The 25,689-nt window shown below is 44.7% G+C and overlaps 1 protein-coding gene across 1 annotated transcript; it reads left to right on the forward strand.

Moving 5' to 3' along the window:
• Positions 1-12,826: 12,826 nt before the first annotated feature.
• LOC136620307 (uncharacterized) lies at positions 12,827-15,501 on the forward strand. The gene is made up of 2 exons (XM_066595006.1): positions 12,827-13,005; positions 14,784-15,501. Exons 1-2 carry the CDS (start codon positions 12,827-12,829, stop codon positions 15,499-15,501), a joined length of 897 nt encoding a protein of 298 aa, XP_066451103.1.
• The last annotated feature ends 10,188 nt before the right edge of the window (positions 15,502-25,689 follow it).

The raw sequence follows: 25,689 nt of genomic DNA on the forward strand, positions 1-25,689 counted from the left end.
TGTCCCTGCTAATGTGTCACAGAACGTGAGGGTAGCAGAGTTATTATAACTCTGGCAGAGCAGGTATTTTTTTACCCAATTAAGGAAAGCAAATGGCGAAGCCAGCAGTAAAGCGTAGCTGGGTGCGTATGATTTAGCAATGTTTTTCACGCAGCTCACACGTGTCCACCGCCCGTAAGGACGGACAGAGGCTGGACAAATAGATTTGTTTCCACTTGTTTTTCCACCAAAAGGCAGCACTGCGTATATTCAATGAACATGAGAAGTTTAATAACTGTGCTGTGTCCCTGCTAATGTGTCACAGAACGTGAGGGTAGCAGAGTTATTATAACTCTGGCAGAGCAGGTATTTTTTTTCCCAATTAAGGAAAGCAAATGGCGAAGCCAGCAGTAAAGCGTAGCTGGGTGCGTATGATTTAGCAATGTTTTTCACGCAGCTCACACGTGTCCACCGCCCGTAAGGACGGACAGAGGCTGGACAAATAGATTTGTTTCCACTTGTTTTTCCACCAAAAGGCAGCACTGCGTATATTCAATGAACATGAGAAGTTTAATAACTGTGCTGTGTCCCTGCTAATGTGTCACAGAACGTGAGGGTAGCAGAGTTATTATAACTCTGGCAGAGCAGGTATTTTTTTTCCCAATTAAGGAAAGCAAATGGCGAAGCCAGCAGTAAAGCATAGCTGGGTGCGTATGATTTAGCAATGTTTTTCACGCAGCTCACACGTGTCCACCGCCCGTAAGGACGGACAGAGGCTGGACAAATAGATTTGTTTCCACTTGTTTTTCCACCAAAAGGCAGCACTGCGTATATTCTATGAATAATAACTGTGTTGTGGCCCTGCCTATACAATTCTTTCCCTGCAGTATCAATGGAGGGTGGAATGCTCTGCAGAGGCGATTTTGAGAAGCCCAAAAAAAATGCAGCACAGCTAACAGCAGCCTGGACAGTACTGCACACGGATAAATATGGCCCTAGAAAGGACCGTTGAGGTTCTTGAAGGCTACACTCACTCCTAACACTCTCCCTGCCTATGCAGCACTTCTGTCCCTAATGCCAGGTGCAACGCTCTGCAGAGCCGATTTTGAGAAAAAAAAAATGCCACTGCTAACAGCAGCCAACACACAGCTATCAGTGGCCCTAATAAGGACCTTTGGGGGGTCTTGAAGCCTACACTAACTACCAATTCTTTCCCTACAGCAGCTCCGGTATAAACAGCACTGTCCCTCATCTAACTCACACCGCATCTGAGGCGAGCCGCGGGACGGGCCGACTTTTATATTAGGCGAACACCTGATCTCGCCAGCCACTCACAGCACGGGGGTGGTATAGGGCTTAAACGTTGCAGGGGGAAGTTGTAATGCCTTCCCTGTCTTTCAATTGGCCAGAAAAGCGCGCTAACGTCTCAGGGAAGGAAGTGAAAGTAACCAGAACACCGCATGGTGTTCGTTACGAATAACGAACATCCCGAACACCCTAATATTCGCACGAATATCAAGCTCGGACGAACGCGTTCGCTCATCTCTACTCATCACCCATCACAACGATTGGGTGCATAAAACACGCTGTCGGATGCAGTTCCTATGGCCGAAAACTAAAGTAAAATTTCGGCAAAGTGCTGCAAGAAAAATTGCCATGTTTTGCTGGTAGTATGTGTGAGAGTGGACTTACTTAGCAGCTTTTTCTACACCTGCCTAAAACGTTTGCACAGTACTGTGTCTAGATAGGTAGGTAGGTAGGTAGTGCCGTCTACAAATATATTTACTGAGTATTTTATACTTCTACTAGAGTCTGTGTGAAGGCAACCTGTTAGTTATTCCCTCGCATTACAGATAGGATCCACTCACATCTCTGGTCGCGTTACACCTACACGAGCGTCATCGCTTCCGGGTTCAGAGGGATGAAAAACGTCATCAGGTATGCTAAAACGCACCAGTATCCCATGTGGTGCGTGTGCATTCCAAACCCTACGCCTGACGTCACAATTCTATTTTAACTAAACATATGCAGATTAATCATTATTTCGAGTGCACACCCATAAAAATATAATTATTCTCCAACCAGGAAAAACAGGATTAAAAACAATTTGAAGCACAAGCAACAACCAGGGCCGCAATATTATAAATGAGGACCTTACAACAGCATAAAGATGTGATACATAATATGTAGAAATCAATATACCCAAGAGTATGATACCGTAGTAAAGTGCCGAAGTCCTGGTGTACAATATACCATATCAGTGCAAAGAATTGCACAAAATGCAATAAACAAGGAATAATTTGGTGCCCAATGACCCAGAATCAGTGCAGAAGAAGCACCCGGCTGCATAATCATCACCAGCATCATTATGTGTGTTCTCAAAATACAGCAATCACAAACTCTGCAGCTGTATATACTTAGGCCAGCATCTTCCAGGAACACCTAGCCAAAACGTTTCTAGTTCCAGGAGCAGCTTGTTGAGCGCCTTCTGTGTGAGACCGCCGCATCTCAGCAAGCTTACGGAGACTCACAGAGCGCCACTTTTTACACCCCATACCCACCACTGAGGTCACAAAATACCCCCAAAAGGCATGAAAGGAGGGGGGATACACGGTTTTATTGCCCCATGTACCCATCCCAACCTGCCTCAGTAATTACCCCTGTCTTCAGAAATACTACACAGTTCACATTATTACTTTCAGCTAAGATTTGGGGAACGCCGAAAAGGGCGCGGAGTGTGTGTGTGTGGGGAGGGGGGCTATTTTTTTAAGGTGTCAATTTTTATTCCGTACAAGTGGGCAATGGGGCCTGGAATTTATTCAGTTGTACCCAGCAATCCAACGGGTGTTCCCTCCATTATAGGCCTTGCCATGTTTCCTGTAAGTAGATTAGGGCCACATGTCTTTGAACACGGGATAAATGGGGGTATCCATTTTGGGGTGAAGGTCTTCATTCCTATGTACACTGTACAAAAAAACTGTTTTTAAATTGACGAAATTGCCAAACAAATGAAAATCGTAATTTTTTCCTTCTGCTTTGCTTAGATTTATTCAAATACTGTGGGGTCAAAATACGCAGTACACCCCTAGATGAATTCGGTAAGGGGTCTAATTTTTAAAATGGGGTCATTTGTGGTGGTTCTTTATCGTTTTGGATGCTCAGTGGCTCTATAAGTGGGCGATGGGGCCTGGAATTTATTGCGTTGTACCCTGAAATCCAATGGGTGCTCCTTCTATTATAGGCCTAGCCATGTGTCCTTTAAGTAGATAAGGGCCACAAGGGGTATGGTTCTGAACACGGGACAAACAGGGGTGTCCATTTTGGGGTGAAAGTCTTCATTCCTATGTGTGCTGTACAAAAAAACAGTTTTTAAATTGATACAACTGCCAAAAAAATGAAAATTGTAATTTTTACCTACTGCTTTGCTTAGATTTATTCAAAAATTGTAGTGCAAAAATACACAGTACACCCCTAGATAAATTTGTTAAGGGGTCTAGTTTTCAAAATAGGGTCACTTGTGGGGGTTATCTTTGGTTTTGGCCGCTCAAGAGCTCTACAAATGTGCTATGGGGCCTAAATGCCTTCAAGCAAAATTTATGTTCTGAAAGACACCGACTACTTCTTTCGTTTTGGGCCCCGTTGTGCATCCAGACATAAGATCAGGGCCACAAAGGGTATGTCTCTGAACACGGGAGAAACAGGGGTATCCATTTTGGGGTGCAAGGCTTCATTCATGTGTGTGCTGTACAAGAAAAGCTGTTTTCAAAATGACAGAATTGACAAAAAAACAAAAATCACAATTTTTTCCTTTTGCTTTGCTTGAATTCATTCAAAAATTGTGGGGTCAAAATGGGTAGTACACCCCTAGATAAATTTGTTAAGGGGTCTAGTTTTCAAAATGGGGTCATTTCTGGGGGTTCCCTTTGGTTTTGGCCGCTCAAGAGCTCTACAAAAGTGCTATGGGGCCTAAAATGCCTTCAAGCTAAATTTATGTTCTGAAAGACACCGACTACTCCTTTCAGTTTGGGTCCCGTTGTGCATCCAGACATAAGATTATAGCCACAATGGGTATGTTTCTGAAAACGGGGTAAACGGGGGTATCCATTTTGGGGTGTAAATCCTCATTTTCATGGGCACTATAGGAAAAAAATATGTCTTTAAAATTACATATTTGCAAAAATATGAAATTTTATTTTTATCCTCTAAATTTAATTAATTCCTGAAAAAAAACAGTGGGGTCAAAATACTCATGACACCCCTCAGTGGATACATTAGGGGTGTAGTTTTCAAAATGGGGTCATTTGGTGGGAGTATCTATTATTCTGACACTAATGAGCCTTTGCAAACTTGGCTTGGTGCAGGAAAACAAAGTGTTCCTCAAAATGCTGAAAAGTAATGTTAAATTTCTACGTCATCTAAATGGTTAAAAAAACACAAAAGTTTTTCAAATGTGCATTCAGAATAAAGTAAACAGATGGAAATATATATCTTATCAAAAATTTGTACAGTATGTTTGGACATATTTGAGGTATTGCAGTTGAAAATGTGAAAAAATGAAAATTTTTTCAAAATTTTCCCAATTTTGGCACTTTTAATAAATATACACAAATTATAACAGTCTCTTTTTACAACCAAAATGAAGTACAACATGTGGCGAAAAAACAATGTCAGAATCACTTGGATATGTAAAGCCTTAACGAAGTTATGCTACGTTGAACGACGCATGTCAGATTTCCAAAATTTGGCTACGTCACTAAGGCGCAAACAGGCTTCGTCACTAAGGGGTTAAATGGATCAAATATTTTTAAAAAGCATATAAAGACCCGGACATTGAAAATATTTTGTAGTTTATAGTTTCCTGCAGTGGAGTGCAGGACTTACCACCCAACATATGCAGCTGCACTCTGCTGACTCCTCCTCATGACCCCCAGAACACGGCATCGGGGAAACAGCTGACAGACCCTCTCACTCCAGCTCCGCTTCACCGACACCTCAGGAGGTACAGCAGAGGGGCCTTCTGCCGGCTTCATCCTCAGTCTCTCCAGGCAGTGGCACTTCTAGACACGTGCCTCACTCCATGCTGCCTGCCATCTTGCTGCTCGCTCTAGTTTCTGAGAGCAGAGCAGACAGAGCTCCTCTGCACTCAACCTCTTCAGCAGGACCATGGACAGCTCCCACAGTGTGGAATAAAGGTGAGCTAACATACATGTCATTTCTCTCACCCTCCACCACTTCTCACAAAAGGGGCTTGCCGGCCCTAATTACCGCACACACGTTATTAGTTCTAAGCTGAAACCGAACAAGGTGTGTACGGTAATTAGGGCCTGCGTGATCCGCACTATTCTTACCGGAAATCTCTTCACTTGCTGGTGAGAATGCCAAAGGCACATTCGTCAAAGGGGCGGGCATGTATGAGCTGGTAATTAAAGACACACCGCTTAGTGACCATGTCTCTGGGAGTGAAGGGATGCAGCCTTTTTTGCACACGTTTTAGCACGCTTTACTGTTGTTTTTGCACTGACGGGTGCTTTTCACACATGTATGGGACACACCAGTGCCATGATTGAAAAATCTGTGCAGCGCAATTAGTTCCAGGTGTGTTCGTTTTTCCATGAAATTGCATAATGCATAATTATGCAGGGATTGGATGCACATTTGTGAACTCCCCAAAGACTTCTATAGAATACCAGTAGGTATTGCATTGCATATCACAATGCTGTGGTCGCCCTTTTGTCCAGCATGCCAGTCACACTGAGCAAGTTGCCAGCTCTGGATCCAGCAAAGCAGCCCCACACCATCACACTTTCTCCTCCATATTTGGCAGTTGGTGTCACATACTCAGGAACCATTGTTTCCACTACTCAATGGCATAGAAAAGCCCTGCGTGATGTACCACAGATGTCAAATTATAGCTCATCAGTCCATAAGACGTGCTTCCACTGTTATTTTTTGCTGTATTAAGCTGTTCTTGAAGATTTTGCTCCGTGAGGTGTAAATTACATAAATTATTGACTCTCAACAGCTTTGGCTTTTTTTCTTTTTTTTCGACATTGGATATTATTTCCATGTGGCTCTAATGGCTCAGACCTTTGTCTTCTGGGAGCAGGCTGGGGTGCAGGTTCTGGGAAGGAGGAGTGAATATGAGAGAGGTCCAATGGTGGGTCATAATAGGTCTCCTGCCTCTGAAACTGGCCAGGGGCTCATTTCAATGAAGGATGATAACCATGGCTAGTTTCATATGGCACATAGCACTGGTATTGCTATAGAGAAGGTTCTGGAGCACAGCGCCCAAATGCGTTCAAACACAGAAAAGTAATACAAATATGTGGAAGACTTACATGGGCTTGTTGGCCTCCCTTCAGAGGCATTTCAACAGGCAGTTATATCGGGAGGGTCTTTTGGTAAATCCCCTGACACCACTGCGGGGTTGGGGCCGATATTCACGGTGGAACTTGTCCTGCGGCCCAACTAATCTTGGCATCAGTCACTATATGTTTGTAAAACAAAAAATTGCTCAGTATCTACAATCAAATAAAAGGAGGAATCTGATTTACTTCCCCAACTAAAATCACAGAGGAGTGCAGGCAAGATGATCCCTATAAGGAACGCTATGACAAAAATGCTTTTCCGTTATTACAATTGCTTCCATGAGGTCAGCCCCATAATCTGTATACAGGTGCATCTATGTGGGTGTGTGCTTCTTGTATGAGTGATATTATGAAGAATACAGCACACAAGGAGAGACCGGTATATTGATGTGTTAGTATTGGCAAATTATAGTGCGCTTCAAAGGAAAAACGAGATGAGGTCATGGCTACAAACCGGTCGGCCATGACAGTGAATATAACAATTTTTGATATATTTATGAGTATCTCGTCATAATCATGGGGTAGGATCACTCAGGTCATTAAGATCCTGAGTTTGTTTCTTTTACAAAAGAGACAGCATATATCTATATAAATGACTATATATACGAGCGGCAGGTGGGACAGGAATGTGTCATAATAAACAAGAAGTATATATTATATCCTTTTAGTCCGGCAGGTCTCTAAAACATTGTTGTAAACAGATAAAAACTATAAAACTATAAAATTGACTATAAAAACTTAATAGATGCAATAAATTGTTTTGGATTACCTTAAACAAGACCCCGGCACCACAGAGGCTTTGCACCCTCCTGGACGCACCACCAGTGCAATCTCTATGTGGGATTTCCCACTCTGCACCAGGTAAGTGTGCAACCATTATTTACCCACACTGCTAGATATACTGCTTTATGAAAGTGACCATGGCGCTCTTCTGAATATCTGTTGTACCATTCATATTAATGACATTTTTGCCACAAATCCCTAAAATGCAGTACTATTTCCAGAGAAAGTATATGATAGTGATATATTGAATATGCTATAATGTGACAATGATATGGAACCCACACTACTTTCACATATATGGACTGTGAGTATGGGGTCCTACCCTTTCATACACCCATGTAATATATACCCATATAACACATACTGAACAGATTGAGGACTGGTTATTTGGAAGAAACATTGATGGGAGCAGTAAAACTTTCCACCAGAGAGTCACGTAGATCAGCTCGTACATCTCTATCTTCTGGCGGACTACATGTAGTAGAAGATGGATAGCTGTAATATTCCACCTGTTACTTACTTTTCACTGCAGGATTCCTTCCTCTTGGAGGATGAACGGTATATCGTCAAACAATCACATGAAGAGGTGTTTGCTCAGCTATGATTTGATCCAGAAACATTAGACACCGCCTTCTATCCTCAACTGAACGCAATGTTGTTCTGAAGATGGTATTATGAAACCACCAATATGTGTTGCATCAGCCAATGTGATTACTTGTCCATCAAACATTTCCTGGGACTTCTTTTGATCTTCATGTAATCTTGCTCAAAATGTGATACATTTGTTGCACTTATATTAGGGACGATGTGATGCCTTTAGTTTAGTTTGGTGACTTACATTATATTGATAAAAGTATTGGGACTCACATAGAAAGTCATGAAATTTGATTTTCTTTTCATTTTCCAATGCTGTGTTGGCCTCAATAACTGCAGTCACACTCTTAGGCATGCTTACTAGCAAATTCCGATAGATGTAAGGAGGGATCCACATTAAGAGGAAAAAAAATGATGGATTAACTTCCACCAAAAGAAATCTAGATTTGTGACAGAAGACAAAAAAAGAAACTTCACTCTGACTCTTCACAGCAGCCCCTCCAGCTGATATAACAGCTTTACACAATCCAGGCGTTCTTTCTACAACTGCAATCAGATATTGTTCAGAATTTCCTTCCCTGCATTGCTGCAGAAGTTCACACAAATGTGTGGCACTTGTAGGTGGCTTTGCTTTCACCCTTTTGTTCATTTCATACCTAACAAGCTCAATGGCCTTTGGTCTGCCAGACCCCTTCCTATCAGAGTTTCTTCCAGTTTCCAAGTTCCTTTTGTTGGTATAGGAAACTTTACAGAGGGCCACCTTGGCTTCATTGGTAATTTATGTGTTAGAATTGTCTGTCCAAATAATTTAACACATGAATAGTGCACACTGTAACGGAGCAGCACCTCTCACACTGAGTTCATATAAGTGTGAACAAGGCGCTGACCCCCATAATATGGGAATACTGTAATAAATACAGTATATAGACTGAAGTGGCGCCAGTCTCAGATGTACGTATACGTAAGACTTAGCTAAAAGCCCCCCATGTCCCAGGATTGAGCTATTCATACCTGTGAATAAACACAATATAGATCCCCTTGTCTGACTATGATTTAACCCCTTATTTAACCCCCTTATAATACAAAGAAGGAAACATCCAGAGCTCTCAAATCAATGCTAAAACCCTTAGCTTTATTAGAAAAACAGAATACATGTTGGCGACAAAAAACTAACCCGACACCGCACTTATATGAAAGCGGATTAAAAGAAAATCTACCTTTGTTGTCCAAAGCAACCAATCACAGTGCAGCTTTCATTTTACCTCAGCAGTATAAGAAATGGAAGCTGCGCTGGGATTGGTTGCTATGGGCAACAAAGGCAGGATTTCTTTTAGAGGGCTTTCATAAGAGTGTGCACCCGGATGGTATTCTGGCTCTCGCTCTGTAAATAATCTATGTATTACACTGATGTAATACAGGCTCTAATCCTACATCTGATATTGCTGGATACTGTATCTTCTTTGTACGCTGCTGCAGTATCGGCCGGCACTTCCATGCAATCCCTACAGTTACTGGTGAGCTGGTCTTTAACTACTGTCCCATAATTATGGTTCTGGAAATGTAAGGTAATGTAAAAAAAGTTGATTGATTCTGAAGACCTAAAATAGGATTTCTACCTAAATACTACCTGTCATGTCCTCATGTTGTGGGGCTGGCTGCATAGCTTTACAACCAAGGCCTCACTGACTTTATTACAGTCCTTCCTGTCTTCTTGCTCACCCCTATTCCCATGTACAGACTCCTCGTAGAGTCACCTGAGCTTGTAAAGTGTCAAGTGGGCGGTCCCCACCGATCTCTGCCAATGTGTAGTGTCAGATTTGATTGACAGTGAATGGTGGGAACGCCCACTTCATACTTTCCATGCGCCAGAAACCAAAGGACAGGGAGTATTTCGGACTGGGGGTGAGTATGAACAAAAGACAAACTATAATGCAGTCAGTTGGGCCATGGCTGTAGCCAGCTATGCTGACATGAGGACATGACAGGTCTTCTTTAACCCCTTCCCACACCAGGACGTACATTAATGTCCTGGAGCATTGGGGTATGTATGAAGAGGGGTCGCAGGGCGCCCTGTCTTCATACAGCGCAAGCGTCAGCTGTTTATTACAGCTGACACCCGCGGGCCTCGCAGCCGATCACGGCTTTTAACCCTTTGAATGCCGCACACTGTCATTTCTGTACAGGTGTCATGGCAGCCAGAGACCTTCTGAAAGGCCCCAAGGCTGCCTTAACAGACTGCCTATCAAGCCGTCCCTGTGGGGTGGCTTCATAGACTGACGGTCAAATCGCAGTATGACATAATTCTATAGCATTACATCATACTGCAGGAGCAATCAAAACATCACATGATGTAGCCCCCCAGGCGAACTTAAAAAAAGTGAAAATAAGAGCAATAAAGTTTTTTTTTAATTGTAAGAAAAAAGAAATAAAAGTTTAAACTACCCCCCTTTTGCTATACCTATAATAAAAAAATCAAAATCATAAAAAAAAAAAAGCATGCCAGAGATGCACTTTTTCAGTCACCCTGTCTCCCAGAAAAAAAATGCAATAAAGAGTGATCAAAAAGTCTTATGTATTCCAAATTGGTACTAATGTAAACTACAAGATTTCCTGAAAACAATGAGCCCTCGCACACCTACGTCCACGGAAAAATTAAAAAGTTATTGCGCGCAGATGATGGCGGCTGAAAATAATTAAAAAAATTAAATGTCTTTGAAAAAAAAAGTAGCCTAGTAAAAAAAAACTATACAAGTTTGGTGTTGTAGCAATCGCACTGACCCATAGAATAAAGTTATCATGTCGTTTTTGTTGCAGTTTGTGCACTGTAGAAACAAGACAAACTAAAAGATGGCGGAATGTTGTTTTTTTTTTCATTTAACTCCTCTTAGAATTTTTAAAAAGTTTTTCAGTACATTATATGGTACATTAAATAAAACCATTGAAAAATACAACTTGTCCCACAAAAAACAAGCCCTCATACAGCGACGTCGATGGATAAATAAAGGTGTTATGATTTTTGTAAGGGGGGGGGAGGGAGGGAACGAAAATGGAAAAAAAAAAGGGGCCACATCATTAAGGGGTTAAAGGGAACTTGTCACTGGGTTCCTGCTGTCTGAGCAACGGAAGCATGAACCCGGGACAGGTATGCCCATTCCCCCCCATATATGTGTCAATCTTAAATACTGCAACATTTATTTCAGAATAAACACCCTTTGAATTTGGACTGAGAACTGAGCTCCGAGTCACAGAGGTGGCCGCGCCGGCCTCTCCCCGCCTGCACCATGTGGAGTGACAGTTATCTCCTCTCTTGTGTATAGGGGGAGAGCTGTCTGTCTTCATGCTGCAGGCGGGGAGAAGCCGATGCAACCCAACTCTGTGACTCGGAGCTCAGTCTTCAAAATCTGTTTATTCTGAAACTCCGCAGCATTTCGGCATAACACATATGTGGGGACAGTGGCCATACCTGTCCGGGGTTCATGCAAAAGGACAAACAGTCTTTCATCAGCTGATTGTGTTGTTTAAGTGAGAATAAAAATGCCTATTGGTCGGCTGCAGATCTCCATAATGTGTGGACGATTAAATAACTGCTGTAGGGGGGCGAACAATCGTGTTACCGTGTGTACATGTGAAGAGGAGGGCATCCTCCATACAGCACTAAGACTAGGAAACCTTCTGCCTGAGGAAAACTAAAGCTTTCATGGTGATTTCACCAAGGCTACATTCACATGGGCGAGCGCGATATCAGGCCAATAAACTCATTCTACACGCGGATGTCAGATGTTCTTCATGAAAAAATGCCTTGCATCACTTCTGTGATTTTGCGATCATCCGAAGCTTGTTTCACATGCATTAGAGGATCTGCAAGTGTTTCCCATTGATTTCCATGGGAAACCTAACATTACACACAAAGAATGTGCTTCACTGTTCCATTAAAAACAATGGGCGATGTGTTCCAAGGGACATGAAACATTAGGACATGCAGCATCGCCGTGAGGATAAAATCTCCCATGTGTATGATACATTCAGAAGAATTGAGTACATATTCATGTGTGTCGCAATGCACAAAACTCGTGCGAGGTTCACGCTCATGTGAATGTAGCCGAAGACAGTTCAAGAGGGGCCTGGATGCCTTTCTTGGGTGTAGCAGTATTACAAGGTATGGTCACTAGATTACTGGAGATTGTCGGTGATCAAGAGATTTATTCTGACTGCTAGATTTGGAGTCAAGAAGGAATTTTTATTCCCCTAAAATGAGGATAATTGCCTTCTATCCTCATTGGGGATTTTTCCTTCATCTGGATCAACACTGCAGGATAATGGGCTGAAGTGGATGGACATGGCAACTCATTAGCATCCTGCGATTATGACACAGGAGGTGATGTGGCAATAGAAAAAGACTCCTCTGTCTAACAACCTCTTTGATCCTGTGGTCAGAAAAACTGCATATTATTGTTATTTTTTTAACACCTCCTACAATTTTCGGCTACTTGTTCTTCGAACCTAAGTTTAGTATGGATGGGTGGGCAGCAGTGCACACTGAATGGATGGTATAGCAGGGTGACTCTTATAGAGTGCAAGAAGAGTATTTACTTGGAGGAGATAAATTCCCTGTTTGTGCCAGTAATTGTGTGATGCAGTACAAGGAAGGCCTCGGTCAGACGGCGTTTTTTCGCATCGCATAACGGATGCGCATGCACAAATCGCGTGACCGTCACCGACGAATCGCCAAAAATCTGCACCTAGCCGCGTTTATCGTCGCAGCAAAACGGCCGTCTGACCTGAGTAAAATCGCCGTGCGCATCAAAAGGCGCATGAATCTTAGAACGGCCGGATCCTTTTTCCCACCTTTTTTGCCGTGCAAGTAATCATGCTTCAGCCCACTACCAGGTGTTATAAATAGCTGCTAATGAGGCCTGTTCTTCATTCTGGTTCTTCCTGGGTGTGCGTGACATTACTGGAGTTGGAGAGATGTCGTCGCGAGATGATGTTACCTTGCTAGTGACCAACCTAGGGCTAGCGATAGTCCTGCGCCGGTCAGGAGAAGGAGGAGGACTAGGAGGTACTGGGTGCATCCGCTGGTGGAGCTGCGGGAACGCATTGGGATGTTTCACTCCCTGTACGTGGACCTGAGACAGTACCCGGACAGGTTCACTGCCTTTTGTCGTTTGTCGGTCAGCATGTTCGATGAACTTCTGGAGGTGGTGCGTGCCGGGATTATGCACAAAGATACCAACATGAGTGACAGTATCTCTGCTGAGGAAAGACTCCTAGTCACTCTGCGGTAAGTTCTCATCTCTCTCTAGGTCGCATCATCTGTTGTTATCGTTCATTCCTTCCCCGTGTAGCCTTTGTACCTTTGTCTATACATGTTAAGGCTTATTCTGACGACCGTATATCGCCTCGTGTTTTCACGCCGAGCCAATATATGTTGTCCTTGTCTGCAGGGGGAGGATGATGGAAGAGCCAAGAGCGTGAACTGAGCTCCTGCCCTTTCAACGCCCCTCACCACTATTAGCAATGGGAAGGGCGGGTTGGTGGCAGAGCTAAGCAGCGGTACTTTGCTCCGCCCCCGTCTCGCCCCCTCCTATAGCAAATAGTGGGGAGGGGTGGGGAAGGGGCGGGAGCTCAGTTCCTCATCCTGGCTCTTTCATCCTTCTCCTCCTGCAGACATGGACAACGTATATTGGCCACACCCCTTCCTGATCCATTTTTAATTATTGCTGTACTTTGTTTTTTCACATCTTGCTGCGGTGTGTTTGACAGCACTTGAGTAGTCTGTATCAAGGGAGCGTTGATGCAGCAGAATAATTAGTCTCACCTGTGTTCCACGGTGAGCTTCTCACAAAGTGATGGTGGATCTATCCCCATTCTTCAAATCTTAGTAGTGCTTTGACGGCTAAGAAATAATTGCACGATCGTAAAGCAGTAGCCGTGTATTTTTTCCTTTATTTGGGCCTTTTTGGCCAACTCTTGTTCTGTTGCCTTTTGTTGGGTGTTTGGGGGGGAAGGGGGCAAGGTTCCTTGTGTTGGGTAAATACTTTATTTAGCGCCTACGTTGTTTGCCCGAGCATGAGCTTACCTTTTGCAGACGGTTACTATAGCGAACATGTTTTTGGAACAAGCGAAGAGGTAGACGAAAAGCCACCGTGCCAATGTACTATGTTTGGCATTGGTCTGAGTATTAGGCCTCCTTCACATGGGCGACACCGCATGGCTCCATGTTCTGAACCGTGTTTTCACTAGTTTGTTGGCTTGAAAAAGACCTTGTTTGTAGGTCGAAACGTCGCCTCTTTTAAAACTGTGAAACAATAAAATATGCTCCTTTAATCAAGAAGCTATTTTTTGCATCATCACATGCTGCCACAGCTTTGCTATTGTATTGGAATCGTGGAAGGGGCTTAGGTCCATAGCCCCGTTGCTGGCTTTGCATGAATATTTTCGCTACAGAGAAGGAAACCTTTTGAATTTCTCTCTGTCCCCTCCCACCCCCAAGTTTTCTTTTCTGGTGGGGTCGAGTGAGTGCAGTGGTTCTTTTTTGCTAATTACAGAAAATAGCAGCGATATTGCATTGCTGCACTATATGATATCGCTGCGATTTTTTCGCAGCAATAATGCAATTTTGTAGTGCTACAAAGTCGCAAGTGATGCTACAAAATCACGCGACTTTGTAGCATCTGCTACTGTCAAAGTTGCACCGCATCGCATGCAAACCGCGTTTTCGCGCGATGCGATGCAACAGAGAGGAAGGCTCCATAGAGAAACATGGGCTACAAAACCTAGCGTGTCGCGGGCATATCGCTGGACCTGCGAGGTTTATGTCTCATTTTGTAGTATGCTACAAAACATCTCATGTGTGAAGGAACCCATAGGAAACCATGGGCTTCTAATATATGCGTTTTGTAGCATCGTAGCAATGCTCCAAAATCGCGCCACTTTGTCCCCCATGTGAAGGAGGCCTTATGTTTGTAGTCTGTTTGGTAAAATGATGCTTTTCTATTTATAGAAAGTTCATGTCATGTAGCAAAGTTCTAACCTTTTTTATTTCCTCTTCTCCCACAGATTTCTGGCTTCTGGGAATTCCTATGCTTCGCAGCATACGCAGTTCTTGATTGGCCGCTTTACCATTGGGGGAATCGTCAGGGAGACCTGTGACGTCCTTTGGCAGTGTCTTGTACCTTTGGTGATGGCTCCTCCCTCTCATCAAGATTGGCTGGATGTTGTCGAGGGATTTATGAGCACTGCGCAGTTCCCAAACTGGATTGGGGCATTGGACGGGAAGCACAATCGTGTCCTGAAGCCACCTAACTCGGGGTCTCAATATTTCAACTATCGGCAGTTCTTTTTGGTGGTCCTCCTTGCTGTTGCTGACAGTAACTATCGATTCCTGCTGGTTGATATTGGGGCCTTTGGAAGTACTGCTGATGCTCGCATTTTCAGCACTTCCAGAATGGGTAGGCGGATGAGGGAACAGCAGCTTTCTATTCCTGTGCCCCAGGCCCTTCCTGACTCGTCAGGTACGGCAGCCCCATTTGTCTTTGTGGCGGATGATGCATTTGGCCTGTCTAATAATGTCATGCGGCCCTTTGCTCGCAGAAACATTGACACCAGGAGGCAGGTCTTTAATTACCGCCTCTCACGTGCCCGGCGTTATGTGGAGTGTGCATTTGGTATTCTCGCTAATCGTTGGCGAGTCTTACTAAGTACCATTCAGCTGGCTCCTGAGAACGTGTCAGCGGTAATTAGGGCCTGTGTGGTTCTACATAATTTCTACCGGTGACATGATACAGTTTTGAATGTTCTGCATCCTTTACCCACTGCTTTTGGGGGGAAGTTTTGGAGGAGGCTGTGCAGCATGGTAGGTCAGCACAATCTGCTGTCCTCGTCAGGGACCTCTTCACAGAGTATTTCCTATCTTCACAGGGAGCACTTCTGCGGCAGTTGGAACATGCTCGAGGACACCGATGAGCTGGTTTCTCAAGATTATATTTTTTTTTTAAGCTGGCTGTGCCCCCTTTTTTGTAGTTGGGTGATTATTAGCACATTCTCTTAGTTAGGGACTCGCAAGTAACGAGGATCCTTGACGTGGATTGCAAGCTTGTACTAACTTGCCCACCTTCAGCTCCATATAGGAAGCGGCCTTTCAAAATGAGGCACTCTTTTAAAACAGTTAGCTGAAATAGGGCAATGTAGTAGACCAATACCTCGTTTGGGGCCCTTAGCCAAGGGAACCCCTTAAACATTTTTTTTTGGTTTCCTTTGTTGAGGGGGGGGGGGGGGGGGGGCTTGAGGCTGCAAATGTGTTCCTGTGGAGAAACAGGGCTCAGTCACATGGATGCATCGGCACCCGCACCCCGGCGCCGATGCGCCCGTGTGACTGAGAAGACTTACCTGAAGATGGCCATCTCTCTCCAGCGCTGATGAAAGAACACATGATCGGCAAGGAAGCCGGCGCTGCAGAGAGACATCCATCTTCAGGTACGGCCGTCTACTGGCTACAGTAACACCCGATGCGCCCGTGCGACTGAGCCCGTAACTGTGGGATTTCTCTAACTATTGTCGCATGTCCCACTTTGCTAATGTGGTACAAATGAGTATTGAGGGTTGAAATGCTGTCCGTGACAATAAAAACCACTCAATGCAGTCTCTAACCATGGATCTCTGCTGGACCCTTTGTACCGTCCAAGAGAAGTGATAAAAGCTCCCGCAAGAGTTCCAAGTTCAATCCATGAGTTGCCTAGGAGCATACTGTGTGTGTTTACTAGTCGTAAGTCTTTATTACCTTGTGCATGTGACAACAAAGATTTATTAATAAAGAAATAAAAACACGTTTGCTTGTATTTTTTGTGAAAAAACTTTTACTTCTTTAAAATGGCATGGAGCCAACATGGCTCAAAACTTTTTAAAAGTGCAAAAATGGCAGGGAGCCAACATGACTCAAATTTTTTCATAAAATTGCCAGTGAGCCAACATGGCTCAAATCTGTCTTTTCTGGGACGTCGCGAAATACGGCTCTTCCGATGATGGGCCAGCTAGCACGATGGGCAACCACAGACCCTTCAGCACCCCCACAAAGACTTTCATGTTCTTGAAAGGTCCAAGGGCGATGGTGGGGATGGGGACTGTGGGGAGCTGGCTTGACGGTGGAGCGACCTCGTTTCCATTGTCGGGAAGTGATGCACTCATCCCTGATGGAGATTGGCCAGCTTTTCACGGAATCCGTCTAGGCCACTCTGCAGAAAATCAATCTGCAGGTGGCATAGACGGATTTCATTGAAGAACCATGCCACCCTCTCATCAGGGGGGACATCTCTCCATACTGTGACAAAAGAGAAAGACAAGCGATCAGGCATGTGTAAATGTGTGCCTTGGTCTCCTAGTGTGTCTTAAAATTTACGTAGCCTACTCTGGAGAATGTGTGTACTACCAAAAATGTCAGAAAAATGTTATCAGGATGTTACTGTGTGGAGGCCCAAGTGTGTCGTCCTTACCTGTCACAGGGCGACCAGGGTCCAGGTTGGGTCTCTCCACCTCCACCAGAGGCTGTGGCGACATCAAGAAAGGCAAGCTCCATGGGGACCCCTCTGCAGATGTTGTTGCAGTTGCAGGGGGGTATTGAGCTGACAAGGAGAAAAATGGATTGTTAGTAAATTTGGAGGGTACATCAAAGGGTGACTATCCACGACCTTTCTTTAGGGCAATGCAAAATTAGCAGCATATTTTAATCTGCAGGGGTCTATGGGACTTGTAATGTTAAAGAGGTTGTCCCGCGAAACAAAGTGGGTCTATACACTTCTGTATGGCCATATTAATGCACTTTGTAATGTACATTGTGCATTAATTATGAGCCATACAGAAGTTATCAGAAATTCTTCACTTACCTGCTCCGTTGCTAGCGTCCTCGTTTCCATGGAGCCGTCTAATTTTCAGCGTCTAATCGCCAGATTAGACGCGCTTGCGCAGTCCGGTCTTCTTCTTTTCTCAATGGGGCTCCGTGTAGCTCCGCCCCGTCACGTGCCGATTCCAGCCAATCAGGAGGCTGGAATCGGCAATGGACCGCACAGAAGAGCTGCGGTCCACGGAGGGAGAAGATCCCGGCGGCCATCTTCAACCGGTAAGTAAGAAGTCACCGGAGCGCGGGGATTCAGGTAAGCGCTGTGCGGATTTTCTTTTAGGTCCCTGCATCGGGGTTGTCTCGCGCCGAACGGGGGGGCTGTTGAAAAAAAAAAACCTGTTTCGGCGCGGGACAACCCCTTTAAATTCGAGTTTGCGCAAATTCGCAATGTAGCGCGATCTCGAGATTTAGCGCCCTTGCGATTTTAACATGACAAGTCCCATAGCCCCCTGCTGAAAAAAACGGGGTGAATTTCGCAGTTGAAAAAAAAGGAATGGGTAGTCACCTAAAAAGCTGAGTTAGGTCTCCCACACACTAGTGATGGTGTTTTTGGGTAACACAGGAAAAAGGTGAGTATACTTTTTAAAAAATTTTTTACACATTTGCAGGATGCTTCTCAGGGAAGGGCTTTCATTTTATGCACTTCCCTGAGAAGCATCCTGCAAATGTGTAAAATTTTTTTTTAAAAGTATACTCACTTTTTTCCTGCAGCCGGAGTTCAGCCGCGTCTTGCCGGCAGCCCATTGCTTTCAATGGAGCCGGCTGTATTGCTGGCTCCATTGAATTCAATGGCCGAACATCATTCTTCTCTGCCACAGCTGTTACAGCTGTGGCAGAGGATAGCGGGCAGCGCTCCTTTGATCGGGGCCCTTACGCTGAAAACGCTGCTAGGTACAGATTTTTCAGCGAATCGTCGACGCCTCACGCTATTTGCGGATGCGCATCCGTTATGCGATCCGCAAATCGCGTGAAAAAACCCAAAACACAATCGCAAGTGTGTGGGAGCCCTATTTTTGTCGTCAATTGAGAGTTGCAAAAAATTGCACAGACTATTTACACTTACTGACTGCCTCCTCCTGAGTGGCTTCTGGTGGAGGTATAGGCTCACGTGCTGGAGTGGAATGGTGTTCCTCTCCAGATTCCGCCCTGTGACCTTGTGTTGCATCTGTTGGAACAGTAACATGAAGACTTTTTAATGTTGTAAACTAGTTTTCGCAACTAGTATGCAAAAAAATACAGAACATTTACATAACCTTTCAAGGCGTTCCTGAGAAATAAGCCACGCCCCCTTAACCTCTTTCCTCCCCATGACGTACCGGTACATCATGGGAGTGGGGTACTTCTCGCAACATCACGTAACGGTACGTCATCGGGATAGTGAGAGATCATGACTGACCTCGCGCTATCCCGCAGCAGAAGCCGGCTGTCAGTTACAGCCGGCGTACCACTGCAACAGCGGAAGGGCATCGGAGATGTGCCCCCCTGCTGTTAACCCCTACCCTGCCTCAATCTAAGTAGATCACGGCAGGGAAAGAGTTCACAGAGTTCACAGGTGTCCTGTACTGCCATAGCCTATGACCGCTATAGTAAGCGATAAGGCAGGGCAGTGGCTCTGCCATGCCTTATCACAGCGATCATACGTGCTGTGCTGCAAGTCCCTTCAGAGGGACACAAGTGGTGTAAAAAAAATATTTTAAAAATGTGCTTTTTAAATATTAGCATAAAAAAAGGTTTAAAAAAGGGTATTGACACGTCCATAACGACGTGCACAAAAAGTTGAACACACTTTTTATTTTGAACGGCAAAAAGCGTTAAAAAAACCCCCTAAAAAACAGAGGCAAAATGCTAATTTTTCGCATTTTGCCTCCCAAAAAATGCAATAAAAGTGATCAAAAAAGCCGTACATTTTACAAAATGGTACCAATAAAAACTACAGCTCGTATCGCAAAAAATAAGCCCTCATAGAGCTCCGTACATAAAAAAAATCAAAAAGTTATGGCCTTTGAAAAATGGAAATGGAAAAACACAAAACATCGCTTGGTTCTCAACGCCTAAATAGGCCATGTCATTAAGGGGTTAAAAAACACTGCCACCATGTCAAATTGGTTACAATTTCAGAGCACAACACCACACAGTGTGCTTACCTCCTTCCCGACAACGGAGGTGCCGCCTGATGGCCTCAAGCCGCTGAGCGTCCTTCAGCTTGAGGTCGCTCCACCGTTTCTGCAGCTGGATGCGGCTCCTTTCAGTCCCAAATTCCCGTACCATCGCCCTCCGGACCTTGCGCATAATCTTTTGCTTGCGTTTGTAGGGGTGCTGGTAGGGGCCATGGTGCCCATCATAATCCAGCTGGTCCGTCATCTGGACCAGCAGCTGTGTCTCGCGACGTCCCAAAGGTGAACTGCGGACAGACATCTTTACTGCCCAAAGTGTGGCCACAAAATGGCGCTGCCCAGCAACTGCCGTGCGTAATGCTCAGGCGCGGGGCGGGGCACGCACAGATGACGCCAGACACACACTTTCGCCCGCCTTGACAATACTCGGGCAATTTTTCGCTAAATAATTAACACTTTCATATTTACGTCATTTGTTTGTCCGATAGCGAAAAAAAAATGGAACAAAAATGTAACTACTTATAAGGCCGCCTGCAGGCGGGTCGGATCTGGCAGCGAAAATTCTCGCCGCGGGACCCGACCTGAGCGCCTGCAGGGACTGGCGCATACTCACCTGCGTCAGCGCCGGCGGGTGAGTGACGCGCTATTTCTCTTCTATTGTGCGCTAAAGTAGCGGTGCGAACATTTTGTTCATTTATAAAATACACATTGCAAAGATTTGATAAGATAACCTGTTGCCCCCATATTACGGCCACCTTGTCAGCCTTTTGCATTTCATTCAACTAATCACTTCCTAGAAGACTATGCACTCGCGCAGATGCTCGCCAGCGAAAAATCGCAGCTAGTTGCAGTACATGCCTTTGGTGCGCACAATTAAACGCAGAACGCAGATAGGCGCGTTCTGCTAATCATTTTGTCCTATAATTTATCGCACATCCGCATAAAAAGCAGACATGTGACCGATCCCATTGCGAAGCATGCGCAAATCGAGCGAAAGAACGCCCGTCTGACCAAGGCCGAATAGCGAGGTGTTTGAAGTTATATTGGAGTAAATATTAATTGCACTTCTTATTTATCTTACCGAAGGCAACAGACATACCAGAAGGGAAGCGCCAATGATTGTGTGCAGTTCTTGTTTGTTGTTCCCTCCCATAGTAAAGTTGGCTTCATGGCAAAAGTATCAATCATCTTTATGAAAAACAAAGAAAGTAAATATACTAAGAAGCAGCATCAGCCGTCTCACTTAGGTGGACTGACACCAGCGTCTTTTCTCACACAGTGCACAGAGAATAGAGCCCATTGTTTTCAATGGGTTCACTCTCGCTTTGGCACATGCATCTTGCGCATGCAGAAAAACCCCACAAGATACTCTATCCTTGTGCACAGGTGAACACCAAAGGCCCCATAGGAGTCATTTGCGCACTTGAGACCCGCTCGATCGTGCAAAACACTGCGCAATTTTGCAATAAATTAGAAACATCTGAAATTAATTTGGCTGCATAGCCTCTTAAATCATGGTGTGAGTCTGTCCTGTGCCGATGAGAACTGTCCTGGTCAGCACAAAAAGTCCAGTAAGAACCGCAGACATACACATGATAGCGGGACGTTCATTATGCAATGCCCGTGCTAATGCACTTGTGAGTATGCCTTAAGGCTGTATTTACACGAGTAAAACAAGTTGTTGGAGTTTTGTGTGAAGTGAGATGCACAAAAGTTCCATGAATTGCAGATCAATATTGGCAATGGGCGTATTTACATAAGCGATTATTTTCCCACAGCGATACTGCGAGATCAAGAACTCTAATTTTTAGCTGCAGAAATCTTACATATCATTTTCAATGGGATGAAAAACCTCACAATAGCACACAGTTTCTTCCCGGGGTCAGGGATTTTCAATGGGCAAGGAAAGCAAAAGAGAAATGTTTTCCAAATTCGCATTGCACTCGAATGTACATAGGAGTTTCTGTGAGTGTGATGCAATTTTTGGGATTTTCATGTGCGTTAAAAACTGCATGTTCAGTGATTTCATGCGATTTTCTCACAAAATGCATTGCACTAAGATTGGACTGATATCGCGCTCGCCTGTGTGAATACAAATCCAATAATTATCCCTTTTACCTGATGTTTCAGATTCTGTGTGTCAGAAATAAAGTAAGAAGGTAAAAAGAAAAATGTTTTGCTCTTGGTTTTATTAGCTAATGTACCGTGACACGATGCGTTGTGTTCCGTGTATCCCCCTCTGATATTGTATTTATGCTGACTAAGGCCTCATGTCCACGGGGAAAATCAGGCCCGCTACGGATTCTCCATGGAGAATCTGCAGTGGGTCCCTCCTGCCCCGCGGACATGAGCGCTGAAAATAAGAATAAATCAGAATAAACTTACCTCCCGCCCGCTCCGGATCCTTTTTTTTGCTGCCGCGTCATCTTCTCTGCGTCGCGGACGGATCTTCTTTCTTCGGCCCGGCGGATGCGCAGGATGACGTCGGTGACGTGCCCCGCACATGCGCCGGCCGAAGCAAAATGATCCGGCCGCGACTGAGAGAAGATGGCGCCGCGGCAAAGAGAAGAAACGGAGCGGGTGAGTAAAATCTGATTTTTGTCTCCCGCGGATCCGGACGGCTTCCACAGGCTTCAATAGAAGCCTGCGGGAGCCGTCCCCGCGGGAGACCCGCACGAAAATGGAGCATGGTCCAGATTTTTTCATGCTCCATTTTTAAAAAAATCACTTTTATTGACCATCCGCAGGTATTTATCTACCCGCGGGTGGTCAATGCATCCCTATGGGGTGCGGATCGGCGTGCAGGAGAAGAGTTAAAATCCGCTGCGGATTTTAATTCTTCTTTTTCCCGTGGACATGAGGCCTAAGACGGTTACTCAATCCTTGTGTAGTGCATCCAACATATTGCAGCACACAGTGACACTCTACATCAGGGGGGGAGTCAAACTCATTTTCACTGAGGGCCACATCAGCCTTATGGTTGCCTTCAAAGAGCCGATTGTAATTATAAGACTGTATAGTAATAATGATTCCCACAGTGGCCCCAGTGGTAATAATGGCCCCAAACATTACCCCAGTAGTAATATTGCTCCCCATACTGGATCTAGTAGTGATAAACTAGCTGCACTATTAATTAGATACCCCATCGTGATCTCAGTAATAATAGTGACCCCCAGAAGTAGTCCCAGTACTAATAGTGACATCTATAGTAACTCCAATAGTAAAAGTGACCCCCATAGAGGTCCCAGTAGTAAGTGTCCCCAATACTAGTGGCCGCAGTAGTAATAGCGCCACCCATAGTGGCTTCAGTAGTAACAGTACTCCTTATATTGCTCCCAATAATAATATGTGACCTCATAGCAGCCCCAGTAGTAATAGTGACCCCCAGAAAATGGTCCCAGTACTAATAGTGACATCTATAGTAACTGCAATAGTAAAAGTGACCCCCATAGAGGTCCCAGTATTAAGTGTCCTCTATATTGGTGGCCCCAGTAGTAATAGCACCACCCATAGTGCCTTCAGTAGTAACAGTGCTCCCTATATTGCTCCCAGTAATAATATGTGACCTCATAGCAGCCCCAGTAGTAATAGTGACCCCCCTTTTGGCTTTGGCTTGGCAGCACCCCTAGAGGCATTCCACTCACCCTGCAGCTCCGGACTAGTGGCTGCAGAGTCTGTGACCGCTAAACGTTCATTTTGGCATCTCTGCTGCGTACAGGACAGCAGGCACAGATGTTGGGGGAATATGTCAGCGGTAAACTAATTCTGCACTGCTGCTGCCGGACCGCTGGTGAGTGGAATGAGTTGGCGGGCCGAATTCAGCCTCTGGGTCTTCAGTTTGATTTGCGTGCTCTAGATAAACCTGCTATTAACATAAGAAAATCAGGATATACTCACCTCTTCCTGCTCCCATTTTCTCTGAGGCATTCCGGATCCACCAGACATGTAAATTATTCACTGCTCTGAATCACAAAGCATCGTATTTTACGGTAGATTATACAATATGGCCTCATTTATTGAAGAAAACTGTTTGTTGCAAATAACAACCAATCATCATTCCTTAAGCTGCTTCAATAAAATAAAAGCTGTGCTGTGATTGGTTGTTATAGGCGGAAGGAAGGAAGCCAACCGACCCTTTGCTAAACACTAAGACCGCTTTTATATGGCTGAGAAAATCATGCAAGATTCCTGCGTTGCAAGAATGGAGTTATGTACAGGATGGAGGAAAAAATAGGGGCATGTCCTATCTTTGGGCGTTCCTTCAAAATGTGCATCACCCATTGTTTTCAATGGGTCCAGAGAAATACAGGAGTGTGATGAGTGCAAGAGTGCGATGCAAGGTTTCCCATTGAAAACACTGAAAGCCGCGCCGGAGGATTACAACTGTACTGAAGTAAAAGGGGGGGGGGGGGGTTTGACTCCTTGCACTCATAGGTACCTCGCATGTTGGTGAGCGCGATGTCGGGCCGAGTTTCACGGCCTGTTATAGCACTTGGCCTTGTTAAACTAGCCTGAGGCAACACCAACATGTAGTTCTTCTACACATAAATCTCCCAGGGGTCATTATTAGTTTTTTACTATTATGTCCGTGTCTACAGAACTGGTTGGTGCCAGAATGATTTAACATATCACATCACATATATTACAACTTCTACAATCTTGTGTATTTTGGCCATGAGACCACCTATACCTCCTATTTATTTGCAGGAGCAGTTTGGTTTGGGCTACTGGGGGCCCTGGGTGTCAGCACTTTGTGGGGTACATGTACAAGATGTGGGACCGCTGCCTGCTCTAATAGGTACATTTTTAAAAAGTCTTTCCAGGAGGGTGTAGTATTGCAGGGTTAACACACTTCCATTAGAATGCATCAGCCAGACATCCATACAAGTACATACAGCTCAGCCATATGTCATTATAACATTACTAATTATCTTCTTAAAGTGACAGTACAACACTATAGAAATTGTTATGAACTCTAGTTTGGAAACCTAAGCAAAATTTGCAGTCCAAAAAAAAATGAAAGGGGTCTTCCCTCTTGTAAAGGAATGGCATATGACCCGTGACCCTAAGATCCTTAACAGTAACAGTAACAAACAGCAATCCCAGGTTCGACTCACCCCCAGTAATCCGCTAATATAGGAACATTGCTAATTAGAATTCTCCTACCCTTATGGGTGCACAACAGACCACCGACAGGTCAGAAGAACAGGGCAGCTGAGAGCCCCCCAGAGAAGGTCTAAAGGCACACTGGATGTCTGGCAGAGTCTAATAGGCTGCTGTCATTGTCTTAGTAGAATGCACTATATAGGTAATGCAGTGTACTATTCTTGCGATCGAACAATTGCATGTTCAAATCCTCTTGAGGGACTAAAGAGTAGAGTCAAATAAAGTTCAATAAACTTTAACTTAAAGAAAAAATCCAGTTAAAAAATGCACATTTTTTCCCCACAAAAAAATCTCTTTTAAATGAATAAAATATTTTTTAAACGCACATAAAGACCCGGACACTGAAAATATTTTGTTGTTTATGTACAGCAGGGAGTCTTTCTGCCGTCTCCATCCTCAGTCTCTCCAGGCAGTGGCACTTCTAGACATGTGCCTCACTCCATACCGCCTGCCTTCTTGCTGCTCGCTCCAGCTTCTGAGAGCAGCGCAGACAGAGCTCCTCTGCACTCAACCTCTTCAGCAGGACCATGGACAGCTCCAACGGTGGGGACTAAAGGTGAGCTAACATACATGCCATCTCTCTCACCCTCCACCACTTCTCACAAAAGGGGCTTGCAGGCCCTAATTACCGCACACACATTGTTAGTTCTCAGCTGAAACTGAACAAGGTGTGTACGGTAATTAGGGCCTGCGTGATCCGCACTATTCTTATCGGAAATCTCTTCACTTGCTGGTGAGAATGCCAAAGGCACATTCGTCAAAACGGCAGGCATGTATGGGCTGGTAATTAAAG

This window comes from Eleutherodactylus coqui, chromosome 3, assembly GCF_035609145.1.
Source record: "Eleutherodactylus coqui strain aEleCoq1 chromosome 3, aEleCoq1.hap1, whole genome shotgun sequence".
In the NCBI taxonomy this organism is placed as follows: Eukaryota; Metazoa; Chordata; class Amphibia; order Anura; family Eleutherodactylidae; genus Eleutherodactylus; species Eleutherodactylus coqui.